At 51.3% G+C, this 18010-nt stretch overlaps 1 protein-coding gene across 4 annotated transcripts in view; it reads right to left on the reverse strand.

Annotated features, from left to right (window-relative positions):
• LOC114900534 (tyrosine-protein kinase ZAP-70) overlaps positions 1-17139 on the reverse strand; it is a 31875-nt gene extending 14736 nt beyond the window's left edge. The window contains exons 1-4 of one of the 4 annotated variants that reach the window (XM_029231708.1): positions 16927-17139; positions 16596-16684; positions 7094-7544; positions 6208-6368 (exon numbers count right to left, since the gene is read on the reverse strand). In XM_029231708.1, the coding sequence (XP_029087541.1) occupies positions 6208-6368; positions 7094-7495 (563 nt within the window). In that variant the 5' untranslated portion in view covers positions 7496-7544; positions 16596-16684; positions 16927-17139. Of the gene's footprint in view, positions 1-6207; positions 6369-7093; positions 7545-16595; positions 16700-16926 lie in introns of those variants that run through there. The other 3 variants (XM_029231709.1, XM_029231711.1, XM_029231712.1) reach the window with 3 other exon arrangements.
• Between the last annotated feature and the right edge of the window lie 871 nt (positions 17140-18010).

Raw genomic sequence — 18010 nt, forward strand, 5'->3', positions numbered from 1 at the left:
GGATTAATCTCCAAAATATATAAACAGCTCATGCAGCTCAATATTAAAAAACAAACAACCCAATCAAAAAATGGTCAGAAGACCTAAATAGACACTTCTCCAAAGAAGATATACAGATGGCCAAAAAGCACATGAAAAGCTGCTCAACATCACTAATTATTAGAGAAATGCAAATCAAGACTACAATGAGGCATCACTTCACACCAGTCAGAATGGGCATCATCAGAAAAGTTACAAACAACAAATGCTGGAGAGGGTGTGGAGGAAAGGGAACCCTCCTGCACTGCTGGTGGGAATGTAAATTGATACAGCCACTATGGAGAACAGTATGGAGGTTCCTTAAAAACTAAAAATAGAATTACCATATGACCCAGCAATCCCACTACTGGGCATATACCCAGAGAAAACCATAATTCAAAAAGATACATACACCCCAGTGTTCATTGCAGCACTGTTTACAATAGCCAGGACATGGAAGCAACCTAAATGCCCATCGACAAACAAATGCATAAAGAAGATGTGGTACATATATACAGTGGAATATTACTCAGCCATAAAAAAGAACGAACTTGGGTCATTTATAGAGACGTGGATGGACCCAGAGACTGTCATACAGAGTGAAGTAAGTCAGAAAGAGAAGAACAAATATCGTATATTAACACATATATGTGGAACCTAGAAAAATGGTACAGATGAACCGGTTTGCAAGGCAGAAATAGAGACACAGATGTAGAGAACAAACGTATGGACACCAAGGGGGGAAAGTGGGGGGCGGTGGGATGAACTGGGAGATTGGGATTGACATGTATACACTAATATGTATAAAATAGATAACTAATAAGAACCTGCTGTATAAAAAATAAATAAAATAAAATTCAAAAAAATAAAACAACTCAATGCTCAGCCACTCATCAGCAAACGTGTGTGGAATATCGAAAAAAAACAGCACAATATTAGACCTTCCTTCCCATCAATAAGTGGAATCTAGTTCTGTATCTCCTGAATCAGGGATTGAACATGTGACTTGCTTTGGTCAATAAGACATTAGCAAACAGGACACAAGGAGAAGCTGGAAAAGTGGTTGACACTGGGGTTTGCCTGCCCTTTCTTGCTTCTCCTGGCAGCCCTGCAACGACCATGGAAGTGAGTCCACACTAGCCTGCTGGAGAAGCCATATGAAGGAGAATCAAGGCATCCCAGGCTGCCATCTGCCAGACATGTGAGTGAGGCCATCCCAGACCATCAAGGCCCAGTCAATCCTTCAGCTGACTGCGGCCACACAACTGAGCTCAAAAGAAACCAGCTGAATAACCACCCAGCTGAACTAAGCCCAAATAGCCAACCCATTGAATCAAGGCTGAATAAATGAATGTTATTTTAAGCTACAACAGTTTAGGGTGGTTTGTTACACAGCAAAGGCTAACTGATACACTGTCTTTGGAAAGAGACATGTGAGTTCACAAAAGAGCAGCCACCAATCCCACGTAGGCAAAGACTACTACTATACTGGTGTGGTCACCATATATATTTCAGTGTCACAAATTCTACTTTATTTACCAAAAAAACCACCAGGTGGTGGCAGTTCTTCATCCTTGTAGTTCAAGCCTGAACTTAAACTAGAGGGACAGGCTAAGAAATCAACTTGTATCTCCACTTTTTTTTTTTTTTGGCTATGCCATGAGACTTGTGGGATCTTAATTCCCCAACCAGGGATTAAACCTGTGACCCCTGCAATGGAAGCATGCAGTCCTAACCACTGGACTGCCAGGGAATTCCCTCCACTTTAAAAATAATATATAGAGCCTGACAACAGTGAAAAAAATAAGAGCTACCATTTATTAAGATGCTCGTTCTAAATTCTTCACATATTTGTCATTTAATCTTCACAGCACTCTCCACAAGATACCTACCTTGTCCTATTATTATCCACATTTTGCAGAGGAGGAAGCTGAGGCTCAAGAACACTACACCTCTTGCCTAAACTGCACAGTTGATTAGGGGTAGAGCCAGGATGCCAATCCATTTCTGACTCTCCAATTAATTGCTACATGGGACTGACACCCAGCCCAGCCACAGCAAGTTGCTTCTTCTCCGTGTGCCTCAGTTTCCTCACATGTAAAATGAAAAAACAGAACTAACCCAGACTTTAGGGCTCCAAAGATGAGGTTCAGGATCAACAATGATCTCATATAACTGTAGGCATAATCTTTGGGGTAAATATGTTTTGGGGATTGTGAGAAGGGTTCAGCTTCACTAAAATTCCCAAAGGGGTCAGTGATCCATTAAGAAACAATTAACAATATGTTCTTGAAGGCCCTTTCCAGGGTTCAAGTGTCTTTTCAAGTTGAATCAACCAGTCCCACAGATGCTGCAATTATGCAGAAAGGAAGCGAGCTTTGACAGCAAACAGCATTAGGTATAATTCCAACCATTCAGCAGCAGCTCTGAACGGTGGTCACTGGTAAGCATTCCAGGCCACAGTGGTGTGTCTTTCTATCACACCCACACCCTTACCACAGAACCAGACCAGTCCTGGGCTTGTCCCAGGCATTGTGATGCATCAGGGATGTCCCTTCACCCCTGCCTCATGAGAGGTTCTGCGCCTACAGCTTTGACCTTCAGCCCCTAACTACCCACATACTGAGAAAGCAGTTATTGACAACAGGAACCATAAGAAAAATCTACAGTGCTTCTGTCAGAAGCATGCCCTGCCTAATTTTCCAGGAGTCTGGTTCATGGTGGTGGCTTCTGGTCTCTTGACATTTCCCTGCATGAGCCACTGTCCCTCATAATGTCACTGCTCCACCTGCTTCTGAACCCCAGCATCAGCCCCAGTCTCTATACTGTACCCAGATCCTAGCTCCCTCAGTCTCAGCCTGCTGTGGCCAATGCTGTTCCTACCCACCTCTGAGACTTCAAGCCACCTCGATATCCAAAGCACCTACAGCCGCTGGCCCTGGTTCTCCAGAGATTCCTCTTATCCCAACAGACTGGTTAACTCCAAGCCTGTTATAAACTCTGCTGTGTTAATGGAGAAAGTTTGCAAACTTTTCCTTTGGGCAGCGGAATTATTTGTCAAGCAACATCTTCCATAGAAACTTAAGATATGAAACACGTCAAAGCTGAGCTGGAGGGACTTCCCTGGTGGCGCAGTGATTAAGAATCCTCCTGCCAATGCAGGGGACACAGGTTCGAGCCCTGGTCCAGGAAGATCCCACATGCCGCAGAGCAACTAAGCCCGTGCACCACAACTACTGAGCCTGCGCTATAGAGCCCCCAAGCCACAACTACTGGAGCCCGCGTGCCACAACTACTGAAGCCCACGCACCTAGAGCCCATGCTCCACAACCAAAGAAGCCACCACAATGAGAAGCCTGTGCACCACAAGGAAGAGTAGCCCCTGCTCACCACAACTAGAGAAAGCCCGCACACAGCAATGAAGACCCAGCACAGCCAAAAATTAATTAATTAATTTTTAAAAAAGAAGCTGAGTTGGGATGGGGCTCAGAATCCCCCTCTGCTCCACCCTCTACTCACTTCTTCCACCCCCTCCCCCCAGAATCTTTTGATATTGTCGGGGGCCTTAGGGAATCTGGGAGAAAGTTTTAAACCATTGGAATGGTGGAATCATTATCTCTATGAGTACGTGTGTTTGTGTGAGGTAGGAAGGAGAGATGGGGAAGGGAGGGGTGGGGAGGAAAGAAAAAGAAAGAAAAACCAAGACAAAAGAGAGGCAAAGACTGTGAGGTGATGAAAGGCTGAACTGGGGACATGAGATGAAACCAGAGAAGGGAACCTAGATTGTAAAAAGAAAGAAAAATGAAATTACATGTTACAAAGGAGAAAGCAGCTACAAGGAGAAAGAATTGGCTGCACCAACAGGAAAGGTGGAGAACCCCCCTTCGTTGTGTCTGGCTTGGAGAGAGCCCCTGGACACTCAGGTACCTGGGGTAACTTGTGCAAGAGCAAGTGAGATGTGAACGTGGGGAGATGTGTGACCAATGGCCGAGAAGGTCTTAGTGAGCATCACGCTTGAGGGGGGGAGCGTGTAGCATCCTGATGAAGCAGGTGACAAACATCTGGACAAGTACCGGCCATCACTAGGTACTAGAAGGTGGAGCCCTCTAGAAGGACCAGATGCAGGCTCTGCCTTCCAGTTCATAGTCCAAAAGGAAAGATGCCCCAAATGCCCACGTTTGAGACGCCCATCACCCTCATTATGGCCTCCTTGTTCTAATCCTCTGATAGACTGTTTGCAAAACTGGCTGCCTCGATTATTCTCCTTTGGGTAGTCCCTTCCCCACAGTGACTCTGGTCTGAGCCAAGTGGCTTGCTTTGGCCAAGAGGACATCAGTTACATTACACAAGCAGAGGCTTGAAAAGTGCTTGTGTATTGTAACTTGCCTTCTCTGACTGTTCTTGGGAACCCTGCAACCACCACCATGTGAACAAGTCCAGGCTAGCCTGCTCGATGATGACAGCACTGCAGCCTACTCATCCCTATCGCCCAGGTGACACTGAGCCAATAGCCAGAGCCATGGTCATCCCAACCTATTCAGTCCCAGCCCAGCTGACCTAAAGCAGAAGGACTACTCAGCTGATTCACAGAATCATGAGAAGTAATAAACTGTTGTTTTGAGTCAGTAAGTCTTGGAACAGCTTGTTACACAGCAAAAGCTAACTGATACAAATGCAAAGTTGAGTTGCCCTCTTAGAGAAAACAGACCTATCTTATTTTGTTCACAAGCCGTCCTTGCAGCTGAGTATTATCTGTAACATGCAATTACAGCCTAAATTTACAGCCTAAATCTGTTAGGCAGGGTGAAAAAAAAATTATTTTATCAACTGACAGTAGAGTCTTGTAGAGGGACCTGCATCTTGTGGGAGACCTGCAGGTAATCTGGTACACATGCTCAAACCTCACATGGGTGGGGGAAATCAAGGGAAAGGGGTCAGTTCCTCCAAGTGGGATGGCCCCAGGAGAGGGAACAGCCCAGCAGGGAGGTGGGTGAGAGCAAGGATTCAGCCAGGCAGGATCTCAGGCCAAGAAGCAACCATGAGAACAGAGACCCTTGAGAATTAACATCTCAAGGGGAGGATGCTAGACTTCCTGAGGTCACAGGAAAGAGACAGGCACCAAGTTTCTCCATATCTCAAGGCCTGAGTGGCCTCAGCTGACATCCGGATAACATCTGCTATAAAACGAACTCATGTTCAGACCAGAAAGCAGCAGCCCCAGCAGGGGGCTTTAGACAGACTCTTTCATAATAACAAACTCACCAACAGCCACATGGTTCAGCTGTGGCTCATGCTCAGGCAGAGATACGCACATTCACCCACTTAAAATAACCCTTAGTGCATTTTTAGTATATGCCAGATACTATACTATTGCTTTACACATATTAATTCCTGCGATCCCATAAGAGACCCCTGCGTAGGTACTACCATCATCCACTGTGCGGTTAGAGGAAGTTGCTTCAACGCTCTCCCAGCGCTCCTACCTCACTCAGGGTCAAAGCCAAAGTCACCTCCCTGCCTTCTCCCCCTCCCACTCCAGTCCTCACTTACTAAGCTCCAAGCACACTGGCCTCCTTGCTGATTCTGGAACATGCCAAGAACCTCCTCCTGGTCTGTGTTCTTGCCAGGAACACCTTCTCCCAGAGAGCTCACAGCCCACTTCTCACCTCCTTCGGTTCTTTACGCAGAAGCCACCCGATCGGAGAGGCCTTTTCTGGCCACCTAAGCGCAACTTGGAGCCCCCCTCCCAAGCTCCACATACAGCACTTGCCACCATCTGACATACTCTATGTTTTAGTGATTCATCCTTCTTTGTCTACCTGCTCCACAAGGACGGGGATTTGTGTCTGTCCTGTGCACTGCCACGTCCTCAATGCCCGGAACAGTGCATGTGGTAACTGTTCAACAAATATTTGGTGAATGCAGGAGAGGAAATCCAAGTAGGCAGCTCCGATAGCTGCCCAGCGTTCCCAGATGGTAAGTAGCAGACGCTGGATTCCAACCCAAGCCGCCCAACTCTGAAGTCCTCACCACTGCTGCCCCTTTCGCATATCACGTCCCTGCGCACATTCAGAAAAGCACTACCCACTCACACTTGTGAGCGCAGGCACACCCCTCACCGCCCACCTGCACACTGAGGTCTGCCCCAGCCTCACCACCCCACAGCCCCAGGCTCTAAGCCCCACATACAGGAACTTGCCGTCCGTCTGTGAGCCTGAGTAGAGTTTGCGCTCCGCCTCCTCGCGCGTCAGGCTTTTGTGGTACCAGGGCATCCGCTCGTGAGCCGTCGTGGCAATGAGCTTCTCCACCTGAGGGGCCTGGCTGATGATGGCCTGCTCCAGGGCCTCGCCCTAGGGAAGAACGGGAGGGTGGAGAAGACTTGTGTCTCCAAGTAGGCGGCCACAGGACGCCTCTTCCATCTCCTGGACCCTCCCAATTGCCTCTTCCACATGAGACAGCCCACCCACCCAGGCGCACCTAGGGGGTGAGTCATTTAGGCTGTTAATGAAAGCCAAGGCCCCTCATCTCTATGGTCCCGCCCCAAGCCATCCAGGCCTCGCCCATCCAGGGCCACGGCCCAGGCCCCGCCTTCTAGCCGGCCCCAAGCTCATCTCCAGCTTGAAGATCTGACACTGGTAATCGCGCCCCATGGTGCACTGCATGTTGTCGAAGACCACAACCCACCGCCCCTGCCGGCCAACCTACCCCAGAGCACCGCCCCCACCATCCTCTCAGGCCCCTCTCCCAGCCCAAGCCTCGCCTCCTCTGAACTCAGCGTGACCTCCACCTACCCCGACCTCCACTTTGCCATCTGCCTCTGACAAGCACCATAGCATCGCTCAGGTCCCTGCCTCCGAGGCCTCCTCCCAGGCCCGCCCCCAGTCAGGCCCCAACCCTCCAGCATCTAAAACGGGCGCAGCACAGCATAATACAGGCTGGCGAAGACCACCACTCTCCCCCAGTTCCATAGCTCCCTCGGCCCCAAGGGCCCGCCCTTCCCGGCCCCGCCTTCCCAAGGCCCGCCCCCTCCGGCCACGCCCTCCCAAGACCCGCCCCTTCGGCCCCGCGCTCTCACCTCTAGTTTCCAAGTCTGGCGCACGTAGTCGCGCACCATGGCATCGCGTAGGCTGTCGAAGACCCCGGGCTGCGGCTCGAGCCCCGACGGCCGGTTGCACGGCTTGCGCAGGTTGCAGGGCAGCCCGTCTGGGTCGCGCGAATAGAACTCGCAGAGCTCAGCGGGGCCGCAGTGCGCTTTTCCGCCCGCAATGGCGTAGGTGCCGTTGAGCTGGCGCTCGATGGGGAAGTGGTGGAAGCGCACGTCGTGCACGAGCGAGAGCACATAGCCGCCCAGAGAGCGCAGGCAGTGGCGCAGCAGGAAGAGCCCGTCGGCCATGCCCGCCAGCTTCAGGTGCTCCTCGGCCTCGGCGCGCGAGATGCTGCCGTAGAAGAAGGGCAGGTGCGCCGCGGGGTCCGGCATCGCCGCCGCTGCCCTGAGCAGGGTACGGGCCCCTGCGCCTCTTCAGACTCTGTGAGTTCAGAGCGGGATTGGGGGCACGTCAGGGCCTCGGTTTCCCTTCCTGAACCCGTCCATTGTACCCAGAGATAGTAGGAGAGAGCCCGCATTAAAGGGCATCCGTGCGGCACACCTGAGCGTGCCGATCGTGCAGAGCCTGATTTGTGCCGGAGTCGCCTTGGAAAGGAGGCCCAGCCTACGGGACTCAGACTGGGGAGTCCCAAACCAGCCTTTGACTTTTCAGACCTAGTACGGAGCGCCCCACTGGCCACGACACAACAGCACCTGGAACCTTCATCCACCTCCCAAACACGTGTTGAATTCTTACTGTGTTTCAGGATGGAGATATGGGTGAATAAGAGACATGATCCCTGCCCTCCTGAAGATAACAGTCTGAGGGAGAGGGGATGCAATAAACAAGGAGAGACAAAAATAATTACAGATTGAGGTCAGTGTTCTAAAGGAAATAAATAGAGTGAGATCAAGAGGGAAGAAGCCACTGTAGCTGGGATGGTCACATTCTTTGGGGAGGTAGCATTTGAGCTGAGATCCGGAGGAAAAGGAGGAGCCCACTTCTCAAAAAGCATGGAGGGGAGCACATCAGGCAGAAGGAACAGCAAGTGCCAGGGCCCGGAAGCTGGAACAACTTTGCTCATCAAAGGACCTTGACTCCATTAGCCTTCCCGACTCTTTCCTCTGACCCTTTCCCAGCAACCTTAGAAATTCCCCTTAGCCCTGCCCCCTCTGCCTTCATGAACGAGTGTCTAGAAAGCATAAGCTAATCTGAATATCCATTAATAGGGGATTGGTTAAATACATTAGGATTTAACTCCAATGTGAACTGTGATACAGTCATTAAACAAAATGAGGTTTGGAAAGTATGACCCTATATGGGGAGGAGGAAGTAAGGACATATAGATAAATAGATACCTGGTGAGGAAGATATCTAACCTGAAATTATCCACCTTCAACTTTCTAGGGTGATGGTGATGTCCAATATCTTGAGAAGCGTTGTGTTACACAGGTGTCTGAATTGCTCAAAATTCAGAAAGAACGTAAAATTAATGTGAAAATGAAAAAAAAAATTCAGAAAATGTACCAACTTGAGTTGTTCATTTTATTGTATTTGGGCCCCTCAGTAAAAAAGGAACCATAAAATATTGAACCCTGGTCAGTGATCTGCGTGCAGAAATATCTAGGTGTGATGGGTAGTGATGGCTGTAATTTACTTTGAAAGGCATCCAAAAAATAATGTTGATGGATGGATGGATAAGCAGATTGATAAAGTTGAGTCTTGCTATTTGCAGTATTTCTATAAAGTATTGAATTAGGAAGTACTGAGCCATTGCTTCTAGAAGAAATCCAGTGTCAGGTTCCTTGAAGCCTCTGGTCACAATATTTTCATCAACCGATCAGTACATAACCTTGTTTTATGTACTTCTGTTTAAAGACAACTTACATAATTATATTGTTGATTCATTAACATTGAGCTCTTGACCAGCAGCCCTGTAACTATAAGCTTACCCAACACATACTTTTTCTGTGAGACACAGCCCAGCCTTCTTGCACTTAGGAACACTAGACAGCACCTCAGCACTGTCCTTGGGGGCCATTTAAACAGTGAAATCACCGACGTAAAGCACAAAAATGTGGCACTAAATAGACTGTGAGAAAGAGACTTATTTACACTATGAGCTGAATCGAGAAGGCAAAGCATCCCCTTGCTCAACCTCAAAGAACCAGCACATCGGTTGACTCAAATTTCACACCACTCTGCACACGCCCTCCAATGGCCGTGAAAGCGCAGCGAGCATTGGTTTTGGTGGTTACAAAGAAATTTTAGCAAGTAGGCGAACTGGCAGATATGGAATCCAATACTAATGAGGATTAACCGTATGTGATAAAGCAAATATAGCAAAATGTCCATTGTAGAATCGAGGGGGTGGATAATTTGTACAACTAATTGTTCCTGTTTTCTGTATATTTGTAAGTTTTTAGATAATGTTGAAAAAAATTATTTCCCCTTAACAGTTTCTGGTCGTTTCTCTACTGAGATGGGCCCACTTAAGGCCACCCAGGCATAGTTTTGCATTCAAGGAAGGCTCCTTGGGTACCCTTCTCACTTAAGCAATTGTAAGCAGGGGGTGCAAAGCAAGCTTTTGTGGATTGAGAAAGGCTGCCTTTCCCTGGGCGTTCAGGAACATGCAAGGATGGGCACTGGAGCCAAGAGGAAGATACTAGAGCGGGAATCAGGTGAGGTCTGAATCGGCGCAGCTGGAGGAGGGGCCGGAATCTGCGTTCTAACCAGATAGCGTCTAACGCTGGGGTTGGGAGAGCCAGGGCTGTGGGGGTCTTGGATGTCCCGATAGTTACAGGCAGGTGATTAATCGGGGACCTGGAGATGCAGGTCACCATCCCAGAAGAATGTTTTAAAAGAGTCAGAAGGGCTCCTAGGTATTCATCCTAGAGAAATGGAAACTTACGTTCACACAAACACCTGCACAGGAATGTTTATAGCAGCTCTATTCACGACTGCCAAAATGTAGGAACAACTCAAATGTTTCCCAACAGATGAATAGATAAAGTGTGGTATATCCCTGCAGTGGGATACTACTCAGCCTGAAATGGAAGGAAATGCTGATACACACATGAATGAATCTCAGAGGCGTCAGGTTAAGTGAAAGGGGCCAGACTCAGAAGGCTACAAACCATATGATTCCATTCAAAACTGTATAACAGGGTGTGAAGAAAAGGGAACCCTCTTGCACTGTTGGTGGGAATGTAAATTGATACAGCCACTATGGAGAACAGTATGGAGGGTCCTTTAAAAAATGAAAAACAGAACTACCATATGACCCAGCAATCCCACTCCTGGGCGTATACCCAGAGAAAACCACAATTCAAAAAGACACATGCACCCCAATGTTCATTGCAGCACTATTTACTATAGCCAGGTCATGGAAGCAACCTAAATGCCCATCGACAGACAAATGGATAAAGAAGATGCAATGGAATATTACTCAGCCATAAAAAGGAAAAAAATTGGGTCATTTGTAGAGATGTGGACGGACCTAGAGACTGTCATACGGAGTGAAGTAAGTCAGAAAGAGAAAAGCAAATACCGTATATTAACACATATATGTGGAATCTAGAAAAATGGTACAGATGAACCAGTTTGCAGGGCAAAAACTGAGACACAGATGTAGAGAACAAACGTATGGACACCAAGGGGGAAAAGCGAGGGAGGGGGCAATGCTGGTGGGATGAACTGGGAGATTGGGATTGACATGTATACACTAATATGTATACAATAGATAACTAATAAGAACCTGCTGTATACATAAATAAATAACATAAAAGGAATAAAAACAAAACGAAACAAAAAACTGCAGGGCCATGCAGTGGCTGCCAGAGGCAGCAGGCCCAGTGGGGAGCAGGGGTGATGGGATGTGGATGGACTGCAAAGGGGTATGAGGGAATTCAGGGCAATAGCCTATACCTTGACTGAGATCGCAGTTTCTCAGCTGTATGCATGTGTCAAATCTCACAGAATTTTTCACTAAAAGGGGTGAATTTTACTGTATGTAAATGATACCTTAATTTTTTTTTTAATTAAAAGGGGAGAAAGGGAGCTGGAAGGTATAGACACACCAGGCACTACAAATATCAACTGAAATAGGAAAGAGAGAGCTGTCTACACTCCTGCCTCACTTCCTTGATTCCCTCTGTCTCATCCAGCCTCACAGTCTGCTCCCCTCACCTCCACCAGGCTGCTCTCCAGCTGCAGGGAGCAAGATATCAGCACCTGATGGGCACCAGGCAAGAACTTCGTGCCCTCTTCCAGGCTGGGTCCCCTGCGTGATGGACACTGTGACCCCCACACACACACTCTTGGGTCCTTCGCCAACCCCCTGGCTTGCCGCCTTCCTCTCTGATGGTTCCTGCTCTCTCTCCTTCTCCAACCCCCGTCCCCTACTTGGGCCATCCTGTCTGTGGCTACCCATGCTGCCACTCCCACTTGTCTCATCCAGATCTCTCCCCTGAGGTCGGTTTGTGCTGCCATCACCTCCTTTGATCTCCACCTGCTGTGTCTATTAATAAAACCTGAGATCCAGATCGAACTCACACGGTGACTGTGGTCGGCTGAACCCCACAGTCTGTTTCCCACATGAGCTGAAGCTCCGGGATCTGCAAGTTGCTTTTAGGCGATTCTTCCCCAAGGCCTCCGTTGCTCAAGAACCTACTGTGGCTCCCTCCTGCCTACATCATTGAATCAGACTAAATTCCTCGGCCCTCCCTCTGCTCCAGCCAGGCTGCACTATGAGCATTCCTTCAAATGCACTTCCGTGCAGTGTGCTCCACCGGATGTACCCTCCCCACTTCTCTCCACTCCCCCGGTCCAGCCAGCCCTGCCTGGCAGACTCACAGCCCTGCTCCCCACAGGGTATCAGGACCTAAGGCAAGGCAGCGAAGAGAGGGTTTGTCCAGGGACCATGGGGAGGGGTGGGGGTAGTGAAGCTGGTCTCTGGGGCAGGAAGCTGTGGCAGGAAACTGTCAACAACACAGTTTGAGAAGCTCCACCCTGTGGTGGCCACAGGTGCAGCCTGGGTAGCCGGAGGCGGATTAGTGCAGAAGCGGGAGTGGGGAGAGGCTGCCTCTTGAGACCCAGTCCAGGGCCAGAAGCCATGATTGGCCATCTCGGACCTGAGTCCAAGGTGTCCCAGAGGCAGAAGCCTTCCCCGTGCATTCTCAGCTTTATCCCCACTTCCCTGTCCCTTTGCCAATAACAACGACAACAGTAATAACAACAGCTTTCAGAGGAGCCTGGCCGGTCTGCAGCCTCCTGGAGGATCAGATGTTTCTGTCCTGAGCCATGTCCCTGCAGGCTGCACGGCTTTCCTCAGAGACATGCCCACCATGAGACTTCCCCACCCCACTCCTGCCTGGGCTGACCCCCTCCATCCTCCCCTTGAGCTTGCGAGGTCCTCGTGAGTTCAGAGATGCTCATTTGGCCTTCCCATGGTTTGCAGCTCCACAGAGAGACCGCGGGACCCCAGCCTCGTTCTCACAGCCCAGGTCCTGGGGAAAGGGGAAGAAAGTTTGATCCTTGGCTAGAGGGATCTGCCTGAAATCCCACCCTTCAAGCATCCTTTTTGGGGACAGGCAGGGTTAAATTATACCTGTTCCAGACACACAGGATGCCCCAAACATACTTTGAAGGAAATACGGTCAAGAGATCAACTACGTTTACAAAAGCTGTGGAAAGCATATTTGCATATTAAAGGCTCTGAGAAGACCTGCCAGGAAAGGACAACGCTTTTTAGCTTTGTTTAATCCTCACACCTAAGTAGCAGGGCCTGGAAGTGCTGCTGTTCCACAGAACAGACTCAGTATCCAAAGCCCCAGTTAAATGTCTACCATGAGACACCAGAGGGAAGACTGAGGCAGTCAGGCTGCCGACAGAATGAGATGATCCCACTGGACTTGGCAGGTCTGGAGGCCCCAGGTGCCACCCACAGCCAGACAACAAGTGTCCCCACCCAAAGAATGGGGGTGCAGCCCCTCACTGCCCATGCCTCCTCTCAAGACCCCAAGTCCCCCCTAAAGCCACCCTTCCTGCTCCCCAGTCCGCAAGCCACCAACAGAGGCAGCACAGACATTTGTCAGCTAACAAAATGCAAAATGCCATCTTGGTTACGTTCCAAGTCACAGAGACAGCAGTTAGCACAGTGCCCTGGATGGCAACAGGCTCCTTATCTTTCCCCTGACACCAGGGCATCAGATCTGATCATGGAATCATGGATCTACTGGGTAGTAGCAGTGTGGTCCTGGGCGGGGAGTCATGCTCGCCAGACCCACCTGGAACACAGCGCCAGTGAAGGTGCCCAGCGCTGCGGGGCTGCGGGGATTCCGTGAGAGAAGGCTCACCAAGCACTGAGCATGGGGCCTGGCCCGCCCTTGTCCTGGCCCGTCCTTTTCTGCTCGCAGCCCTCCAGGACTCCCACGTCACTCAAGGTTAAAGCCCAGGTTCTTACAGCGGCCTTGCCCAATCTGCCCCATCACCTCCTGGCCTTCAGTTACTCCCCACCAGCCACACGGGCCTCCTTATGTTACTTGTTCAGAGCACTGGAACAAATCAGGCCTGGTCCAACCTCAGGGCCTTTGCACTGGCTGTTCCCTTTGCCTGAACACACTTCCCCCAACACCCCTCACTTCATTCGGGTCTCTGTGTAAATGTCACCTCCTCCTCCAAGAGGTCTTCCCTGACCTCCCTCTCTAAAATCGCCTCCCGTTCTCTCTCTATCCCTGACCCAGCGTTACTGCTCTTCACCACTGAAAATGTGATGTACTGTCAACTTGTTGCCATAGGATCTTTGTCCCCTGCTAGAATGTAAGCACGGTGAGAGTGGACATGGTCTCCTTCCCCTGCCTATACCAGCCAGGCACATCGTAGGTGCCCCATAAATGTTCGTGGTGGGCAGAGGCTACTGATACTGGGGTACCTGGGAAGGTATGCAGCCCACTGTGGTGGGTGGAGACCCCTCTGCAGGTCCTTGGAATTTGGCAGCCTGATGAGGGATGAGGGGCTGTGGGGGCCTCCCTAGGAGAGAATAGTGAACAGAGGACCTAGCGGCTTCCTCCACTAACCTGTGGTGGGAGAGAAGAGGACCAATCGGACCAATCGGAGGAGATTTCGCACAGGCTGTTCCCTCTGCCTGGAACAGCGCCCACACCCTTCTCCAGGCCACCCTCAGCTGTCCCTTCCACCCAGAAGTGTTCCATGATTTCCCCCCTCCCTCCCCAGCTGAGTCAGGCACCTTCTCTGTTCTCCCAGGGCCCCGTCCTCCCGCATCACAGCCCTGGTGGCCACGTATGATCAGTCTGTTTGCTCCACCGTCTCTGACCAGCATGAGCTCCCCAAGGCAGAGCCTATGCCTGTCTTGTTTTCGTGATAGCCCCTGCTTCCTCCCGACAAATATTTGTCAAGCGGGCAACAATAACAATAGCCTCTGTACCGAAGACTTTACGACACCTCTTCTGAGCATTATCCATTTAATCTAATCCTCACCACAATTCCATCAAATGGGAACTGTTATCCCCATTCCTCAGCTAAAGAAACTGAGGCTCAGAGAGGTTAATGTCATGTTCAGAATCATGTAGCCTGTGAGTGGCAGTCAGGATTTGAACTCAGGTCTCTCTGACCAGCAGCCAGCACTAGCCACTCTAGTGCGTGGCCATTAGGAGAATGCAATCCACGGCTCTGACCTGGGTCCCCAGGGGCTCCCACGCCTGCCTGGCCCAGGTGTCGCTGCACTTTGAGCTGCCTTCAACTGTCAGGGCAAAGAGTGCTGGCCTGTTGGGGGCTGGAAGCAGGTCCTCAGGCCTCAAACAGACTCTATCTGTTGACCAACTGACTGAATAATGCCACGAGATCAGTCCCCACTGCCACCACTCCCCAGCGATTTCAACCTCTGCTGCTGGCGTTCTAAGGGTTGTGTAACCTCTGCAAGGAGCTATCCCTCTCTGGGTGCCAGGCTCTGTGTAAAAGGAGATGGGAAAAGACTTAGGGGACAGAAAAGGTGGGATGAGGCAGGAGGACAGAGCCTGACAGTGGGGACCGCATGGTGCTGTCCGTGCATTGTAGGGTGTTTAGCAGCATCCCTGGCCTCTGTCTTACTAGAGACCAGTAACACCCCCTGTGTCACAAGCAAAAATGTCTCCAGATGGCACTGAATGTCCCCAGCAGGCATGGGGGAGGCAAAACTGGCTCCAGTTAAGAAGCACTTCCTTAACGCTATGCTTTGGGGTGTGGCGGGGAGCAGCCAGCATGGAGAGGTCTGGTTGCTGCAGCCCCCAGGAGAGTCTCCAGGAGCTATGAGGCCGCCCAGAGCTAGTGATCATAATTAGGACTTTAGCAATATGCTTATACAGCACTATTGTGTGCCAGGCACTCTAGAGAAATTCACTCGCCTAATCCTCGAGAGAATGCTGTGTGTAGAGGATTTGTGGACTTGGCACCTGACGACACAGAGAAGGAGGAAATTGCCCAAGGTCACACGGCACACACAGTAGGTGGCAGAGCCAGGCCTCAAATCGGCCTCCTGGCTCCAGGGTGTACACGAAACACCATCCAGCTGGGCCGCCTGCCTGCCCAGCGTCCCTGCCAGGGCTGTGTGGCAAGGCTGGAGGACAGGCGACAACAGGAAAAAGCAGCTCTGCACTGGCAGGGGAAGAGCCCTCGCAGGTGATACCCAAGGACCTTCCAGCACAGGAGTCCCCGACCCTAATCTCTCAGCAAAGCTTTATTAAGCACCTACTGTGAGCTTGCTGCCGTGGCTAAGACAAGAGTGACAAAGCTCATCTTGAGCCGTTCACCACATGAACCCCTGTTCCTTCCTGCCAAGACCCTTTCCTGCTTGGGACACCTTTCCCAACCTCTCACCTAACAGTCAGGAGCCAAGCACCTACTAGTTGCCAACATTTGCATCTGCATTTAACAAATGGGCAAAGTGAGGTTCAGAGAGGCCAAGCAACTTGCCAAGGACACACAGCGGTTGAGCAGGATTCGAGCTGTTTCCTTCTTCACATCTCTGTTTCCCCTTTAACCTGAGCTCCCCTACAAATGGCTGGAGCCTGTCCTGGGTCCCCTCATGGGAATCATCCGGCATTTTGATGTTCAAGTTCACAGCCCTGTTGAGCCACCCTCATATTCACGGCCCCGGGGGACAGAGCACACGTTTGCTTTCTCTGGAGTTTTCTCTGCTTCCTGAAGTCAAGGTTGCTGCACTGATGGGGCCCTGCAGGAGGCTAGGGACTGAGCAGGCACCTCTGTGGCCCCTGGATATAGGCATCCACTACCACTCGGCGGGCCCGCTGGAGTGAGACCTCCTTCCCTCAGGGTGGCCACAGGTCGTGTCTGCTTCCTTTCCCAGCTGGGTGTCACCCACCTCGGTCCTACAGCCCTTCTGGTACCACAGTGTCCTCCTGACTCTGTCCTCCTTCACCAGACCCAGGCCACCCCTGGAGATGGCAGCTGGGTGCTGCCCCATCTGGAATGACTTACCTGGGGATGTGCTGACGGGTGTGGAGGCACAGGCCACCTGCAAGGTCTCTGCTCCCAAAGCCGACAGACAGCTGGTTCTAGATGAAGAACTGGGGTCCGAGAAACTAACTTGGGCTTATCTGCAGCCCGAGCCCCCAGCCTGAAGCCACCACCGGCTAACCACCCACTCATACACCCTGGCAAGGGGTAAGGAGGTCATACCCCACCAGGGTTTCTCACTCGGGGTGGAGGGGGTGGGGAATCTGAGTCACCCTCTGCTGGCTGCCCCGGAAGCCCCTGCGGTGGCCGTGCTGGCAAGAAAGAGGCAGAAGGCTGGAGGCCAGCCACTCACCTGGACACCCCAGTGGAGCACGGCAGCCAAGCTAGGCAGGGACTGGCCCGGAAGGCCTGATGTGCTCTTGGAAGCGCCTTTCTCTGAAACTCAGCCTGTTTCCTTGATGCGAAGACAGGAAAGGGGGCTGTGTTTGAAGTTTACGTCAAAGTCACAAAGTGCTGTGTTCAAGGAAAATCGCAAGCCATGTGCTCCAGGGAGGGCAGAGGGCACTTCCGGGGCCAAGCAGAGCCTGCCCAGCAGTGGGGGAAATGAGGTGAGCTGCAGGCAGGGGTTATGCTAGAATGATGATCCCAACAGCATCCCCCAAACCTGGAGAGGGTAAGGGAGGGGAGCTGTGTGCTGGAATGGGGGTGGGGTAGTGGCAGTGGGAGGGGGATCCCCAGGACTCATTGGAAACGGGAATGCCCCCACTTTCCCTTCCCAAGGGGACATGGACCCGGGGCCTGTCCCTGGCTGAATTGCTCATATGAGTGATTTATTTATTCCACAGACAGGTTAAAGCCGGAGAGACGATAAACCTCCCAAGTAGGTCCACACCGCAAAGGTCAGAGCACCTCCTGTGTGCCAGCCATCAGGTCAACAACGACAGCCCTGTCCCTGCCCTCAGATGGTTCACAGTCTAGGCGAGGGGCCAGCTGGGTCACCAGGGAGACCAGGGCTGGGAAGGCAGAAGCCTGGACACTGTGTATACACAGAGGAGCCCGACGCAGCCCGGGGGTGTCAGGGATGGCTTCTAAGAAGGATCGGTCATGTCGTCAAGACGCGGAGATGGTGTGTCCCCCAGCACGCACCCGATCCCAGCCCAGCCCCGTGCACTGCACCTGACCACCTCCTGCGCTGCTCACAACCTCTTCTTCAGCCTCTTCTCCTCCTCATTCACCCACCCTCTGACCACTTGACCACATCTCACATCTGCTCCCTCGGTGGCCCACGGAGCTGTCGGGCTGCAAGGCCGGGCCTGTCCTGGAATCCACTCTGCCCCATCTACCCCCACTGTCCTGAGGCGTTGGGGGCTCTCTCACCTCTTCAGTGGCTCGTCACCCGTGGGGCCTTGGGGACCTACATGGGCTGTCCTAGGCCC

The sequence above is a fragment of the Monodon monoceros genome, unplaced genomic scaffold (assembly GCF_005190385.1).
Source record: "Monodon monoceros isolate NGI ecotype Baffin Bay Population unplaced genomic scaffold, NGI_Narwhal_1 Super_Scaffold_19, whole genome shotgun sequence".
Taxonomy (NCBI): domain Eukaryota; kingdom Metazoa; phylum Chordata; class Mammalia; order Artiodactyla; family Monodontidae; genus Monodon; species Monodon monoceros.